The sequence below is a fragment of the Photinus pyralis genome, unplaced genomic scaffold (assembly GCF_008802855.1).
Source record: "Photinus pyralis isolate 1611_PpyrPB1 unplaced genomic scaffold, Ppyr1.3 Ppyr1.4_LG5, whole genome shotgun sequence".
NCBI lineage: Eukaryota > Metazoa > Arthropoda > Insecta > Coleoptera > Lampyridae > Photinus > Photinus pyralis.
Genome location: NW_022170596.1, coordinates 39,835,686 through 39,853,714, shown reverse-complemented (window position 1 = coordinate 39,853,714; position 18,029 = coordinate 39,835,686). Strand labels below are relative to the sequence as shown.

Genomic DNA, 18,029 nt, shown 5'->3' with positions numbered 1-18,029 from the left:
TATCATCGTTTCTTCTAAAAACGGTGGAGAAGCTGGTGGATGCATACATAAGGAATGGCGTACTGGTTAGTAGACCACTACATCCGTTCCAACATGCTTACAGGGCTGGTATGTCCACGGAGACGGCTCTACACAGCCTGGTGTGCAGGCTGGAAAAGGGAATGTCTTCCGGGGGGATAGCTCTGGGAGCGTTTTTAGATATCGAGGGTGCGTTTAACAACACCACGTTCGATTCGATTAGTGAGGCTGCTGAGAGCTTTGGTATTGATGGGTCGATCGTAAGATGGATCCGAGCCATGCTCGAAAGCAGAATCATTATATCCTCAATTGGGATGACGGAGATGAGCTCATCGGTTACTAGAGGATGTCCGCAGGGTGGGGTATTGTCTCCACTGCTGTGGTGCCTGGTACTAGACGGGCTCCTCCGCACCTTGAACGAGGGGGGAGCGTATACACAGGGATACGCGGACGATCTCGCGATCGTCATAACTGGGAAGTTTCCAAACACCGTGAAAGAGCTCATGCAGGGGGCTCTTGAACAGGTGGATAGGTGGTGCAGTAGCCATGGCCTTTCCGTTAACCCGGAAAAGACCGAGGTTGTTTCATTCACGAATAGAAGGAGAGCGGATCTTACTGGGCTCGCTCTTCGAGGACGTCAACTGGGTCTGACCAGGTCAGTGAAATACCTGGGAGTCATCATTGACTCCCGCCTGACCTGGAAAGGGCACATTGAGCGCATAAGCAAAAAGGCCACTGCATGTCTATGGGCATGCAGAAGGGCTTTTGGTTGTACATGGGGCTTGAACCCTCGACTGGTATACTGGCTTTACACTGCAGTGATAAGGCCAATAATACTGTATGGTGCACTTGTATGGTGGCCTGCCATGCGCAGGGTAACCTACAGGAAGCAGCTAGGAAAGGTCCAGCGACTCGCCTGTCTGGGAGTCACTGGAGCCCTAAAAACCACGCCAACCTTGGCCATGGAGGCACTTCTGGGACTAGAGCCTTTACACTTAGCTGTGGAGGCAGAGGCTCGGAAAGCTTCCATACGGCTAAACGATTGGGATGAATGGAAGGATCGAGGCAGCCTTGGGCACGGGCGGATCTGGGAGGAAACCCTCAGAACCGATCCCCTCCTTGCAAGGAGGGACGTGATCCGGGCTATCTTGCTAAGACCAAAGCGTTATAAAGTCATTCTCCCGGATAGGGAGCAGTGGCTGAACTCGGATTGCCCGTTCCTCAAACCTGAGGGGCTCGTGTGGTTTACAGACGGGTCCCAAACAGAAAGGGGAACGGGCATGGGTATATATGGTGATCGACCGAGAGCCAGCGTCAGCGTCTCCCTTGGTCAGCATAGCACCGTGTTTCAGGCAGAGATGTTAGCCATCATGACCTGTGCACAGGAAAACCTCCGTAGAGGTTACCGTAACAAGCATATATACATATGCAGTGATAGTCAGGCGGCGTTGAGGGCCCTGTCGGTAGACAGGTTCCGATCAGCTACGGCGCTTGATTGCAGGCGAACCCTAGATAGATTAGGCGAGTCTAATAGGGTAAGCTTGATTTGGGTGCCAGCGCACTGCGGAATAGGGGGCAACGAAAGGGCGGACGAGTTGGCTCGCGAAGGCAGTGGTGGGGTCTTCGTCGGGCCCGAGCCTACCCTAGGGATTGCTCCCTCCGTTGTTAGGGCCAGGATTAAAGATTGGTTGACCAGTCAATTCCAGGCTCAGTGGCAACAAGTAACCGGACTCCGACAGTCCAAGGCCTTTCTAACAGGGCCCGTTGGCAAATCGGGGTCTTCTAAGCTTCTAAAACTGAATAGAAGCCAGCTTAGGAAGATCACTGGTGTTCTTACGGGACACTGGATGGTCAACTATCACCTGCATAACATTGGGCTCGCGGAGGAGTCAACGTGCAGGTTCTGTGGCGAGGCAGATGAAACTACCGAGCATGTGGTCTGTCACTGTGATGCTTTGATCAGGGACAGATATCAACTCCTTGGAGACAGATACCTGGAACCGAGGAGGGTGAAGCAACTTAGGCTAAACAGGGTCCTATCCTTCATTGAGAGGAACGGGCTCTGAACTCAGTTGCGAAGAAAGGGGGTAGGTACAATGGGCCTCTGATGTGCCTAAGTGCTGCCCGGTCGGGCTCCCCTGCGAATAGAATAGAATAGAAGGACCGTACGGAATCGATTCTGTTGAGAACAAATAACCAATACTGGCTGGGAATAATTTATGCTGAGAATAAAGTGATCATGTTCGGTATAAAATAGGACAACACGTTCGGAGATTGGGAACGTGTCATTCTGGAAGTTGGAAGACTTTCCATCATTGCTAAAGTTACATTCACGCATTTTGCTAATAAAAGTTGATTAAAATCACCGTAACATAGAAAACATGTTAAGTTTTAATACCATTCTAGCCTTTAAAGCCGATGTATTCGTCGAAAGTACAAGCTCTTACTTTCGTTTATAAGTTTCGTGACGTGATATAGGTTAATTTTACCGCAGAATAAAATTGGTCGGTCAAATGAGAGACTTTTTAATGTTGGTGGCTCATTAGCATGGGGACACTAAGTAACGGATATTCAGATAATCTATGTCCTCCAAACGTTTCACATGATTTATGCGTGTTTTCAGTCACTAATTTAAACTCCATTAATTTCTACACGAATAATGTTTGCATGGTCGTGGAAAATGTTACGTTTCTCCTTCTGAACAAGTTCTTCGCACACCTTTTACAGCTTAAAAGTTTTCTTCTTTGAGATCACTATTTGTTCTAGGAGTCAATAATCAGGAGTCAGGTCTTCACCGATCATTCGGATGATAGTTATCTCAACGGATGAATGAATATGAATATCAATGAGTGGAGGCATTGATTATATACTATATAATCAATGGTGGAGGATAGTGGAAATATTCTGCAGCGATTTCAGGTTAGGATCCTCCTATGTTTCCAATGATTACTAAAGCAACGGCGTTAACGTTTCTGGAAATGAAAGTATTTGATGTGCATGTGCGTCATTAGAATTTTGCTTGGATTGTCAACCCTCAATTGTTACGCATGCAATACGCTCATTTTGTGCAATTTTCGTTTCACTGTAATTCATGTCGTATAGTACAATGAAATGCACGGATTTGTTCTAATAAAAAAATTGTGTACCAATTTCATAAGTAAGGAAATCATAAAGAAATTTCCATTTGATCGAAATGACACAAATGTCTCGCTTGTAGACGACAGCGGTAACATGCAACGCAATTGGAAATAGAATTTATTCCGAGAGTGAACTAAAAATGGGCTCTGGTGTCAATAAACCAATAAGTACTACATGAATAAGTTAAACGTAGTAGTTGCATCGATTACAAGAGGAAACTTGTGTATGTATAGGTATACCTTTTGATGGAATATTCACAATTTAGAAGACGATCGTAGGAAAGTAGATATCAGTATATTCTCAAGCTCGGGAATTTGCTGAAAAATATTCTCTAAACTTCAACATTAATAGGAAAACGTTGACTGAATTTTTTTTCAAATAGACACAGAATTGAACGAATTTGTTGAAGTTTAGTGTTAGTTTTTACTGTGAATTTGGTCGGTAATTGTATAATTCATTTAATTCTATTGGTTGTATTTAGTTTGTATAATAACTTTTATTTAAAACAGGTAACTATGGAGACGTTATTTTAATTGACATTTTTATGTGAGTTTAAAGTTTCATCGGATCAGGTGTCAATAAAAAATTGTTATCGGACAAGAATTAATTGGTTTTTCGATAAACAATGTCACGTGCGAGATAAGCCATGCAGGCGTTTTATCAGCTCTGGCGACGTATAACAATTTCGAGTGTTGTTGGGTGAATAATGGTGTTGAATGTGTTAGATGAAGTGAGTGCAAATGTCTTGGAGGCTAACTTTGGTAGTGGTAGTCCAACCGGCTATGTAATTTAAATAAAAGAAACCTAATCGTGTTCATGTTAGTAAAGTAATGCGGAAACAAGTTGTGCAAGAAGTGTTTTCTATGTTGAATTTCTTTTTATCCGAATGCTATTTCCGACTTTATTCAAAATTTGAGTAGTGATTTCATTGAAATTTACGGAATTGGATTAAGGCCTTGGTACAATTTAAAAAGGAGAAAAAAACTGAAATTTGAGATAACTAGATAAGTGTCTGTTGGATGGTATAGTAACCACAGCAATATGTATTGTTAACGTTTTAACGTTATGTAGACGTTTTGTTTTGGCTCGGCGCCTAGAACAAACATGGGTCACCCTATACATGGAATATCAATTGTTTTAGTGTAAGTTTAGTGGCTGGGTTGGAATGAATGCGAAGTTCGTTCTTTTTATTTAAATTTGACGGTCAACGTTCTTTTGCATAAGAATTGTTGTATGTTTACGTTTTGTTAATTGATCTCCTCTTATACTTTTCCTATTGTGATTTGTTTATTTAATTGTAAAACTGAAATGACGCGTTAAAAAGTTAGGAACATTTGGTCGTATTGGTTAGTTAGGAAGTTAGCTATTTTATTGCCATGAAGATTCCATATAACTCTCGCCAGGAAAGATTGCCGGTCACAGAACACATGATCCCGATTTACAATCTCTGTTTTTCGTAAGGTGCTAGCGACTTCCGGGATAGTACCTATCGTGTCAATGTTGAACGAAAAGACTTATTGTTCAACATTAGCACCATCCTATTCCAAAAGTCTCTCGCATCTTAATAAAAACAAAGATTGTAAATCGACACAAGGTGTGCTGTGAACGGCAATCTTTCCTGGCGAATGTTATATTTATGTAATATTGGAATCTCAAAACGGTAATACAGATATGTGTAAATGGACAATTAGACATGTCAGTTCAAAACATTAAAACAGATGAAATCAGTGCTGAAATCGATTATGATGATTTACCATACGACCATTTCTTATCGCGTTGCGTAAGGTGAAATTTAATTAGTCTTAAGATAAACACGTGTTATCACAGATAAGAAAACAACAGGCATGCAGTTTATTTCGAAGTTGTAGTTATTCAAATTTGGTTCTGATTGATTGTTTGTTTACGAAATCTTATAAAAGGAAATATTTAAGGTGGGAGAAACCAGATTATTGGATTACTAAAAGCTGCAAGTAATTAAGATTTTTTTAAATTTAATTGTCTCTCGATTGCTTGCATGCGTGGTATGTGTTAATCTGGCTCTGGCTCTTTTTCTTACAACTTTGCCAATTTGTGTGTAGCCCAAGTAAATGTTTTAATTTTTTGTCAATCAAGAGTTGTGTACCCACCTAACCCTGGTCGTGCCAAATATGACATAGCGAAGGATTACGGGCCCATCGCCCTATTACCGTTTCATCTAAGAACGGTGGAGAAGCTGGTGGATGTATACACAAGGAATGGGGCATTGGTCCTTAAACCACTACATTCATTCGAATATGCTTGAGAAGGGATATCTGGAAAGTTTCCAAACACCGTGAAAGGGCTCATGTAGATTGTGGATAGGTGGTGCAGTAGCCATGGTCTCTCCGTTAACTCGGAAAAGTCCGAGGTTGTTCCATTTACGAATAGAGCGGACCTTGATCGGCTGCTCTTGGAGGACGTCAACTGGGTCTGACCAGGTTAGTGAAATATTTGGCAGGTATCATAGACTCTCGCCTGATCTGGAAAGGGCCAATTGTGCGAATAAGCATAGAGGCCACTGCCCGTTTATAAGCACACAGAAGTGCTTTTAGCTGTGCAAGAAGCTTGACCGTCGACTGGTATTTCCTTTACACTGTACTTATAAGGTCAATAACACTGTATGCTGGCATGCCATGCGCAGATAAACCTACAGGAAGCAGCTAGGTAAGGTATAGACACTCGCCTATCTGGGAGTCACTGGAGCCATGAAAGGCATGCCAACTTTGGACATGCAGGTACTTCTGGGACTAGAGCCTTTACCCTTAGATGGGGAGGCAATGGCTCGCAAGGCTTCATACGGCCAAACGGGCACGGGCGGATCTGTGAGGAAACCCTCAGATCCGATCCCCCATTCGCAAGAAGGAATGTGATCCGAGCTGTCTTACCAAAGAGTAAACTCAGATTATCCGTTCCTCAAACCTCAGGGGCTTGTGTGGTTTACAGTCGCGTCCCTAACGGAAAGGGTCAGGATTAAAGACTGAGTGACCAGTCAACTCCAGGTTCAGTGACAACAATCAACTGGACTGGGTCTTCTTAACAAGGCTTTTTGGTAAATGAGCTCTTTACGTTAAACAGGGACCTATCCTTTATAAAGTAGAACGTGCTCTGAACCTGGTTGTGAAGGAACGGGAGTAGGCACAATGAACCTTTGGCGTTCCTAATTGCTGCCTGGTCGGGCTCCCCTTTTTGGAATTTTGGAATCATGGGAAAGCGGTTGAGATTTTCTTATATTACAAAACAAAACTGAAGTCTTTATTGGGGTTTCTCATTGTGGCGGAGTCCAGTGTGCCGCTTTGAAAAATGTAATGTAATTTGTCACATAAAGGGGACTTTTTGTTAGCAAATTTAGTGCTCTACAAATTTGTTTATAATTTTCACCGTTGCGTTGGTGCCTTCGTGACTATTTATATAAAATGTAAATGCATAGAGTTATGTAAAATAGGTAAATTTAAAAGATCATCCCATTAAATTTTTAATATTAAAACTTAGATCTTAAAAATTAAAATTTTACATGATCTGGGTTTAAACCGGCGTAAACCAGGTCGTACAGTGTGTGACACGTCATTATTATGATTTTTTGTCCTCAATCTCATTCCGTAAAAATCCAATATAGCGTCCGTAAGAAATCAGAAAGTAGTAGCCGCAGCTTCTACATCTACAGTGTTATAGAAATTCTAATAGATTTAAATTCTCCAAAAAAAGCGCCCATACAATGTGCTAACGGGAACCATCCATTTCCTACCGTTTAAGCGAATGAAATTTGATATTTTTAGGTTTCACTGATATCTCAGTTATTTTCAAAGATTATTCAAAAATGTTAAATGCATTTTGTTGGTCGCAAAACGGGGAAACCTTTCCCCCATTTAACCTACACTGTATCTCTGACCGTTACGCAGATATCAATCGTGAGCCACAAATTTGAACCACCCTGTACAGTAAGGCTATAAAATATTGACTTTATTATCCGCCCAAAACTTGTATGTCCAATCAGCCGTTTATAGCCATGCTTTATCAATATTTAAATATTAAAACGTTCCAATGTATTTTCGCATGCCGTAGAAATGGTTTATAACAAAAAAATGTAGTGCAATAGAACCTTCAGAAGTAACAACAGCGTTTTATGATAATGATTGTTTAAAACCACCATCAACCTTGCATGTTTTAAAATTTGAGCCTCAGTTAAACATTTTTGTACTCTTTTAACATCTCTTTAACATAATTCTGAAGAGGGTTTACCGTATGGTAAACAAGACGTGACGGTATAAAAAGAATAGCAAATGTTAGTTTAAAATAAAGACTCTCGTTAAAAATCACGACGCAGAAATAGTCGTTTAAAACACTACGGAAGAAGCTATAAGGAATTTACTGCCTCACAACTTAAAGGTATATAATGGATTTAAATGGTTTTGGTAGTAAGTCCACGACATACCCATAACACTGATATTATACAACAATTTTAAACTTTCAAATCGCTTAGATTTTAAAATCCAATATTCCCTTTTGCGCTCTTCTAAATGTGTAAGTATCTGCAGGACAAAAATTCGAATTGTCTTAGATAATTCACTGATATTGATTTGACCAATTAGAAAACTATTGATTCAATAGCGTAGGTGCTAAAAAAAATTTGACAAAGTTCCCATGATTAATTATTTTTGGAATTTTAAATGCGTCCGTGTTCCAAAGAAAAACTGTGTAAAAGAAATTGAGTGGTCTAAAAACGTGGTGTTTGAGTTGGTCTCTACAAGTACAATGTAAAAAGTTACCTCAATTTGGCTATTTGAAAGCCATGAATCTTCAATCTAAAAGTGTGCTTTTATCTGCTACTGACAGTATAATAAAAAAATTGAATCCCTCGCATGCAAGTAAAAAATAAAATTTAAGTAATATACATACTATCACCGTTTCTAATAATCATATTGCGTAATATTTCATTTATCACATCTTTTTTGCGGAAGCATATTTTCAAATTGAAAATATAATCAGACCGGCGGCGAGCGTCGCGTCGAGCTACACTTTTTCACGCAACTGACCAACGTCCACTATTAAATTCCAATAAAAGTTCTTGGCGCATGCTTAATCTTTTGTTGTCATTAACTAAATTTCGTGACGGCGTTTTTTTCATAAAAAAAGTTTTTCTGACTGCGGTTGATGTACTCATGTCTACAGTTGTCGTTTGGCAAGGTTGTTGTACTTACCTACCCTTTTATCCTTATCGTAGATTTGTTACTGTTCATGTTTGGTGTTGATATTACTTAACTCTATAATTATCGTGACAGTTTATCGATTTACCTCTTCTGATGCGGCAAAGTCGTTTTTTTTTCAAAGAAAACGGAAGAGGAACATATACTTGTCATGTTTAAATTTATAGAGGCTCGGCTAAAGAGAAGTTCAGCAAAAGTATACTTACGAACACGCATAGGGTCAGTGCTTCAATGAATATTTGCGTGTATGTTTCAAGTTTAACAGAATCCTGGGCAGTTAGTAAAATTTGTTTGCATGGTAGTTAATGAGGGTGTCAATCAACACTTGAGTATTCCCAAATATTTTATGATACCCAATAAGTTTCGTTAATTTTTCAATTCTTAATGGTATGATTTCTTTATCTGGTTTCCTTGCTCATGATACAAATTCAAAAGGTGATATTATGTGCCAATTTTTTTGCTATTCTTCAATAATAACACAACCGGACAGATATATATCAGCTTTTCTCGATAAAAAAATGAAGAAGTATCCTAAGCAATTGCGGTTAATCTTTATTTATAGATATTGATTGTTTTAACAGAAAAGGAAGCTTTTTTCGTAATTCGTTATTAAAAGTGAGATATTCAAGATGGGGCGGGAAATACCTCTAAATCCAGGTTATTTTCTTGGGTAGCGCTGAATTAGCAATATTTAACGACCGCGGGCCATTAATGAATGAGGCTCGGATGCTTTTGATTGGTGGGGCTGAACGAATCTGTTTCATACATGATTAAAGATGGCCAATTTAATTACGTAGCGCCATTTTGTGAGTTGTTTTGAAAATAAAAAAGATGAGTAGAGATTAATCCAGGCCATAGAATTAGATGCATTCGGTTTTGAGCCGTGCTTGAGTTCATGGCAAATATCTAAAATAGAAGCATTCGGTGTTGGGCCATCATAGAGCTCAGGTCGATATACAGTCTTGAACCACGAGAACGTCATGTAAGCTGCCCGTAATAAAACTTTTAGCAGGAAATTTTTTAAACGTTATTTTGGTACGCGAGCATTGCGCCAAGTTCACGGTAAAAAGTATGTAAAATATTAATTTTACCGCGAATAAATTGAATTTTAAAAGTTAGATGGCTGAAGACATTTGGTTGGTTTTCTTTATAAAAAAAAACGAAAACGATCGAATGAATTAGGCGCACTTTCAAGCGTTTTTGAAAAACATGAGTGATTCAGAAGAAGACAACGTTCTAGAAGTTTACATACCTTCAAGACCACCCGGTACCTGGAGGTGTCGTGCCGAAAGTATTTGTGTTGATTTTAGGAGGTGAAGATAGAAGGTAAAGCTGATTGATTTAATTTCAGAGTTGTATCACAGCCGCCGTTACAGTAAACAGTCAAAGCAGTAATTAATTCGCCGTTTGCAACCGTTCCCGTCAAAATATTTCAATTGTTTTTGTTGCTCTTGCCATTTGGAAGAGGAGGTCGAGTTGATATTTTGTAATTTCAATCCCGTTAAATAATTATTATATGATTTTGGTTTCCAATATTAATTTAAAACGAGCATTGCAATTGCAAAGCCGTGCAGGTTTACGCCGGCAAATTAAGAAAGTATAATTAGCGGTAGATAATCTAATAAGATGCTGTAAACAGCATCCGATTAAGTCGGGAGCGGTCTGAAAAGAAACGCTCTTAATTCATTTGAATTTGAGGACCAGTTAAACATTTTTAGGATGTCAACAAGCCGCGCAATTAATTAAAGAAGTTTTAATCTTTGGATGCCTATAACAGAATACGCCTGCCGGCTTGGAATTTTCCTTTTCCTTTGCCAGAAGATAATCGCCCCTGCCCGCAAGATCACTGAAAACCGTTTTTCCAACGTGTTATCCGTTTCGCAGCCGTTTCGAAACCTTGCCTAGGAGCAAGTCCGCATCCCTTGGTGGTGCTCGAGTTCGTCCATCCGCCCCGACCGGTTAGCTCCCGTTTGAGTTGGAACTGTTGGAAGTGATTTATACATACTTTAATTGTGAAGGTGTAAACAATGTCGGATTGGGACGAGGTCTAGGGAATGATATGCGAGCGTTCTGATTGTTAATTAAATGCTCATTACAATTCATGCTAATCAATTTCGTGGGATTACACACACACAAAACGATTTTGCCAATCAAGCCTGTAGTCAAGGTTTTGTTTGTTTATTTCATTGTGAAGGAAAGAGCATTTCCTAGAATTAATGAATGATGAAAATATGTATCTCAATTTTTCGCTATTAATTTGTTTCCTTAGTGCATTTGTGACAGTAGCAATTTCATTTATTGGGTATTTCGTTTATTTTAAAAGAGATTGTAATTGTGTAGTGTAGAGATAAGGTGTTTTTTAATCCTAAAAAAATTGTTTGTTTTCGTAGAAATGTTATACATCAGGTAAGATAATTCAAAGAAAACCGTACGTGAGAAAAACCAAGGGTCTTGTTGCAAGCTGGTGATTGGTTGATCGAGTTAGGAAAGGTCGTTAATTGGTTAGCAAATATAACCCAAAAATAATTGATGTGCCTTACACGTCATGAAGGCTTCACCAAAGAAACAGGCCATATAAATAGAATTAGTTCGAAAAGCTGATATTAAAATTCTCCTACGTATTATAGGTATACATTGCTTTTCACCTTCAAAAATAACATGCCCTGCCCACCTAAATTGTGATTTTCGTACCTTTACAGTCAATTAACCTTGACTATAATTTACATAATACAACCCCAAAAATCAATAGCAATTAAATTTAGTATAAACTCGCATGCAATCTGCTTGATAATGGATATAAACTGTGATAAACTAACTAAATTATAAAAATCGTAGAGTCATAAGCGTTGACCTAAATTGCCCTGTCTTAATTTTTAAATGTTTATTGCTTTCAAACTTTACTACTGTTAGATGCGATTTATAAACGCAAAATACAATGATCCCACTGCGAAATAATTTATTTCAGTTTGGTGGGCATGATCACAGGAATTCCTGATTCCTCAACGTGGTACTTTTCTGTTATTGATCATTTGCGACGCTGGTTCTTTGAGGTTAATGGCAATGGGGCGGTGGATGTATAAAATTATAGCAAAAAAAAAACTTTTCTGCAGTGACTTTAAAATGATTACCAGGATCTTATTATGTACTACATATATTATACAACACTTTTCCAGATCTAATTTTTAAATCGCTGGTACACCAAACCTTCACCTCAAGTTTCTCCCAAGTTGAGATAAAAATTCTCCTAAACCTCCACGCAATGTCCCTCAAATTGTATTCAAGCTCCAAAAATACAGGTCATTTGTGCCCAAACGGGCCCCTAGCGGGAAAGCTGTGGGGTAGTGTCTAGGGTAGTTTTGATTTCTTTGATTCTATATATTTTTGCTGACCCGAATCTGAGGTTTACTAGCAAAATTGCATGACGCCACATAAAACATAAATTGTGCACAATTCTTGTGCAGATGAAACACATTTTTTTAAACCGAAATAGCTGAGTAAATGGTTGGGTTTATAGGTAGTAGCGTGCTCTTTACACATAAAGACAAGGCCGCCTGGGATACATTTAAAATCTCATACAAATTTTCCGAAATACTGAGTTCGGGTCGGATAACACCCAGTATGTCTAATATACATATCCAAAATTTGAACAAAATCCGTCGAGCCGTTACCTCGGAAAATTGCCAACGTACGCACGTACGAACGTACCCTGGAACGTACGCATATACATACAGACAGAAAAAAATTTATTCTTTAACGGTTGCTTAAAATGATATAAAACGTCGACATTTGGTGAAATTTTAGCATGTCCAACAAACGGTGATCGCAATAGCCACCTAGCTCAAGCTAGGAAGCTAAAAAACAAATAATAACCTTGACTGGTGACTGCACCCTCGTATAGAAAAATTTGTGTTAAGACGTAACTAGACCCACGACACGAAATTTTGATGACATAATTAACACTTAAACACCCGAGTCCATTCTAAATATCCCAAATTCAAATAACAACAATATAAATAATAAAAGGAACAAAAAAATACTTTTGAATAAAAGGACATAACAATCATTATCAGTTGTGTAAAGTAAGGTGTTAACAAAATTTTTATTCAGAGAAGGCCGTGGAAAGCTTAGATCACGTTTAATATTAATTAATTTGGTAGGTTGCGTTAAAAAGTGAGTTTAAAAACGAACTACATAACCGATACGCCTATCTTCTAACAAGTATGATATTGGTTAAATTTTTGGGAGCGGATTTCTGATTCAGTAAGAAAAGTTTTAAAACATCTCTAGATCTACCCTCGCCTCCGCCCGGTTGGATGTATATTTTGAATATCAAAATAATTACATGGTAAATTTAAGATAGTTCTTGCTTGTTTAAGATACTCTACTCTACTTCGTTCATATTTCTTGATATAACGTAATTATAAAGTAATAAAACTCCGATACAAACAAATGCTACCGTAATTTACGCCCCTTGACCTTGAAGAAACTGACGGAGCACGATGTGGAAGGTGGGAAGCATATTGGTTGCCTATGCTGCTGGGTTTACTGGCGATCATTACTTTTGTCAATGACCGTAGGTATTTCGATAACGAAATTTGTGAATGTGAGCCATTCATTCTTTAAACTTTTACCACACACATAAGACCTTGGATTCAGCTAACTTTACATCTTCATTCCTATAACCACCTATCGTGCACGAGCACAATAATGGTCTGTGAAGTGTAATTACAATATATAGATACCCATTAATAACAATCATTGATTTCAAATTAATCATACCATACTAAAAAACTTTGGTTTTATACGGTTTAATACAAACCAAAACGCATTACTGGGCAAACGACGTATCAAAACTTTTCCAAACTCATTTTAGGAAAGTAACTATAATCAATCGACAACTTGTAGAAAAAACGTATTATTTTGTTCTACTTACCCGAATACGATTTAAATATAGAACAGTGGCGCACACAAACAATCCACTCTGTCATACCTATGTATGTCATGTAAGATAGTCGTGATAATATTACTATTTATTATCAATGCTGTTATTACCATTAGGTTACGATTATTTGTTGGTGGCGCTAAAAGCACGCAGAGGAAAATTACAACAAAATATAATTTATTATGCAAAATACTGCAACACGCAGTATCTATTGCGAATGTGGAGGGGGCGCTCATTTACAAACTTTATGAAAGAAGAAAAATTAATTATTTGCAATATTCATCCGTTATTAGAATGTATCATGCACGAATTCAAAAGTGACGTACTCTAAGCGAGTAAGGTCGCTATAAGGTGAAGGGTGAATTACCCTAGGCTCAATTATTAACTTTGACCCGTCCGGAAAAGTGCTTCATTCTTTAACCTTCATGATGGTCGAGCTGACTAGATTGCCAGAGCGATATGCAAATCATTTCTGAGAGTTTATTCAAGCATAATGAATTTATAAGTGTACGGTGGCATTTCGCGTCTATTAACAACACTAGGTTTCTAATACGCAAATAGGGTTTGTGACTTCTCATGCGACCGTAAGAATCAATATTTTTTCTCAAGGGATGGAAAACCTAGGTATTAAAGCATGTTTCCGAAAGCTTAAAGCTGTAGTTATGTACCTGTGGGTACTAATTTACTTTTCTTTTATTAACAGCAACAGTAACAGTAGGAGGATGGTTGAAATTTATTTTTAGCAAACGTAGGTTGTATGGAAGTTGTATAACATATACGATGTTACTATTGGAACTTATCTATAGGTACTCATATTTGCGGTTGCATTTATATTTTTATATTATTTATATTATTTTATATTTATATTTTTAGCGCAATTTTTGCAAATTTATTTGTAAAAAGGTAACTTTTCTCTTTTGTCCCGCTGGCTAGCTGGCTGGCAGCAAATGCGGGCCCGTAGAAGAACGCTTGTCATTAACAACTGTAGGGACGGTGCTACATGATGTGGGGTGGGCGACATTATAGGGCGCGATCCCCGAGCATGTTATACGAACGTGGCGATTTTTCAGTTTTTTTCCATCGGAAGCGGGTACCGACAAAGAATGTGGTAGGCCCCGAAAAGATCTTAATGATGGCAGAGTCAAACCTCTCTAATAGAATACAAAAATTCGCTGAAGTCCCTTAGATCTCACATGAGGATTGTTTAGATGTAGCGTAAACACGATCAGGCGTTGAAAGAACTAAAAAGTTTTAAAGCGTTTAATAGAAATACCAAGCGTTTAGAAAATAATTTCAATTCGACAATGGGGAAGAATTCGCGAATTCCGAATTTGACTAATATATGTAAGTCGAAAAGTGTTTTCGACTCAGATTTTTGTTGCCACCAGCACTGATGCTTCTTGTTAAAATATTACTACACGAATTATTTTTTCTATATTTCCATATTCAGCTCCAGATAGCGTTGTGTCTAACGCGATCTTTTCATTGGAAAACCGCTGAAACCAATTCAAAAGCTTCTGGAGACTACAGAATAATATAGAAACACCACAACTTCAATTGTGTTTGAACTTTCCTTAAGGAATTGTCTAAGCTTGGTATTACGTATTGGTTATCTACCATTTGTTTGATGTGGTCTTGGATGAAGGGTATACACTAAGCGCATTATTACACGTAATTATACAGTTACGTATATTGGTGGAAAACGTTTAATTAATCACTGTTTCACGAAAATTGTAATTGACATGGCACAGGTAAGCCATTAATTATTAGTAGATTCTTAAATATATCGATTCCTTAAAGGTAAATGAACGATTGAACGAAGTACCTACTTAACATTCTAAATATTGAATTTCTTACGAAAAAGTTCTCCCAGAAATTACACGCAATACATTCTAATAAATGGGAAATATACCTACAGGAACTTCGGGAACAGTTTAGCACTGAAATAACCCACCTAGTCGTTAACTTTGACCCCGAAGGTATTAATTTCAATTTAATGGCCCATGAGTAGGCCAAATTGCACCTTAAAAAATGAAATTGATACACGCCATATAATAAGTAAGTGCACTCTCTAGCCTAGCATTAGATTGTCTGGCAAGGTAAAACAAGCGAAACAGATTTGTGTTTCAAGCAGTATAACCCCTTGAAAAGAGCTTAGTTATTTGTAATGTACAAAGACCTTTACGTTTAAATTTAATCTAATAGTTTTACTTTCTTGTATCATAGAACAACAGTGACAATCCTTACTTGGAGCAACATTGATCTTCAACATATCGTATTACTCATTTTTCGGAATTCACTTTACCTAGATATAGGTCTAGGAAGACAATTTCATAACTCATTGTCCTTTACAGCGTTCATAATGATCCAAAGGGTACTAACTATAAAGATATTCAACGATATACATATACAGGGTACGCAAAAGGTCCGGGTATTTCCGTTTCTTTGCAAATTAATCTTTTTCAAATTGGATATGTGTATACTGTAAAGAAAAAAGAATGTAATGTCTATAATGTCATTTTTAGCGCATTTTTGCAAATTATTTGTAAAAAGGTAGCTTTTAATTTAATTTTGGCCGGCTGACTGGCCGCCAGCAAATGCGGGTGGGTGGAAGAATGCTTTTAGAAAGACGAGGACTGTACATGTACCTACCGGGGCCGTGTAATTAACAACTTTTAGGGACTATTAAAACAACTGATCACAACGCAAAGACTTCATTTCAACGACCGCAAAGCTTCTATTTTTCAAGCAGTTACGCATCATTGTTACCAGTATGTATTGAGTGTAATGAAATACTGATAGTAAATATAACAATTATTCGATTTCAAGGTAACCATAGGTAGGGAAAAAAATAATTAAAAATGAATGTAGGCCATCAGTCAATTTAGAACTTGGGTTAATGTCAAGTTGTTTTGAAAGCAAGTCGATTGCAAAATGGACAGTGCGTCATACAGACTGGCTAAATTTTTAATGCATTATTTTCTTGTCATCAAATTAAACAGAATACTATTCGGTAATTGAGGGTATAGTACTCGTATTATAAAATATATGCATTTTTCTAATGAAAAGGGTAATATAATTAGTGCGCGAGGTGACTGTTATGTGAACAGTATAATTTTTTCTAGTTAGGATAATGCATGTCGCAATAATTATATCACATTAATGTCATGTAAAAACAAAACCTCATTAATCAATAAGGGTGATAATGAACAAATCAATAACTTGCACTTGAATGTCTAAACAGGTTCTACTTTTAACATTACTTTCTCACGTGTTGATTACATTAATTTTATGGATGACGATGTATGAAGAGTTGTGTGTTCTGTTGCATATTGTTCGACAAACAATAACTAGGAGACCAAAATACAAAACCAGAATGCTCATTGTTTTACTCTACGCCTAGGGGCGAAAATTGGGGAAAGTACGACAGGTAAAATAACTTCAACTGCAAATAGATCTACTTACCCGCCAGCAATAAACTTTCGGTTTGTATAAAGGGCTCTCGGAGAACTTGAAAACGTAAATTGACTTCTCGACTCCGATTTACTTGTTCCATCGCTTATATGAACCAGCTTCCTACTTTTTCCAGTAGTTTGGTGCCCATCGGCAGACCTCTCCACCATCGTCATTGTTCCAGATTAGGTACGAACTGAAATAAAAGATAATGAATGAGAGAAACTGTGTAGCTCTAAAGCTGGGTTTAGTTTTTCGAATTTACAGGGTGTTGACTGACATTTTTTTGGAATTTTGCTACGCTGGGAAAGTGAAGTGTTTAATTTCAAAAAAGAAACACGTTTCGGAAAAGCGCGAATAAATTAAGACAGTTTTTCGTTGTGTGTGCGCACTATGAAAAAAATTAATTAGCTCCGGCTAAAGAATAGACCCATTGTATATTTCGTGTAAAAATTACGTTGGCAGGATTTAAGGTGATAGTTTAATAAAAAACAAATTATAATCGCGATTATGGAGATGAATTTGCTTTACGTTCCGCCCAAGTTGAATAGTCGGATTTCTGCGGCATTAACTTATCCTATGTCAAGGTGCGTCTTTGCTGATAAAAGCTTAATAAATTATTTGGAGAGAAGAGTTCATAAACTGCGGCGCGTTCAGAACACATTATTCACGCGTAGAATATTTTAATTGTGCAAATACGACTTTTCTATTTTTTAGTTGCACGATTGTAACTCGTAAACTGTGGCCCATAGCACAAAATGTTCTTATATGTAAGTAAGTTACATAAAATCCTCTACATAACAGGTTCTACACGCTTTTTCGCTGCGATCAATATTTAATGATATACGGAGGGAAGAAGACGGATAATAAAAAAGATAATTTAAGTAGTAGCACGTACAGCCCTCCGGCACTTTGATACCTAATTAATCAAACTAATAATTGACGCCAAGGATGGTATATAATACAAGATTGCTCGATCACTGAATTTTTTCGCCGCGTGTAGTGACGTCACTGGCGGACCCAGACGCACCACATGCTTTGATTTTTCGATTTGTGCACCACTTTCATTTGTATTTTATATTATGTAAGATTCTGAGCTCCTCACGATGCGTTTTGAAACGCTGCAGAGTGGAAATTGGAGTTTGCCACACCGTGCTACAATATGGTTTTTACCACACAAGTGCTTAGGCTAATACGGCTTCGCCTTCCTTCAAAGGTCGAACTACAACCCCCACATATCAGTAATAACAATCTTAAAC

At 37.9% G+C, this 18,029-nt stretch overlaps 1 protein-coding gene across 4 annotated transcripts in view; it reads right to left on the bottom strand.

Moving 5' to 3' along the window:
- Positions 1–13,403, bottom strand: part of LOC116172279 (radial spoke head protein 3 homolog) — a 29,238-nt gene extending 15,835 nt beyond the window's left edge. For 3 of the 4 annotated variants that reach the window (XM_031489457.1, XM_031489458.1, XM_031489460.1), the window contains exon 1: positions 8,068–8,193. Coding sequence is in view for 1 of the 4 variants with exons in the window: in XM_031489459.1 (XP_031345319.1) it covers positions 13,309–13,378 (70 nt within the window). In the remaining 3 variants the exon portion in view is untranslated. Of the gene's footprint in view, positions 1–8,067; positions 8,194–13,308 lie in introns of those variants that run through there. The other variant, XM_031489459.1, reaches the window with a different exon arrangement.
- Between the last annotated feature and the right edge of the window lie 4,626 nt (positions 13,404–18,029).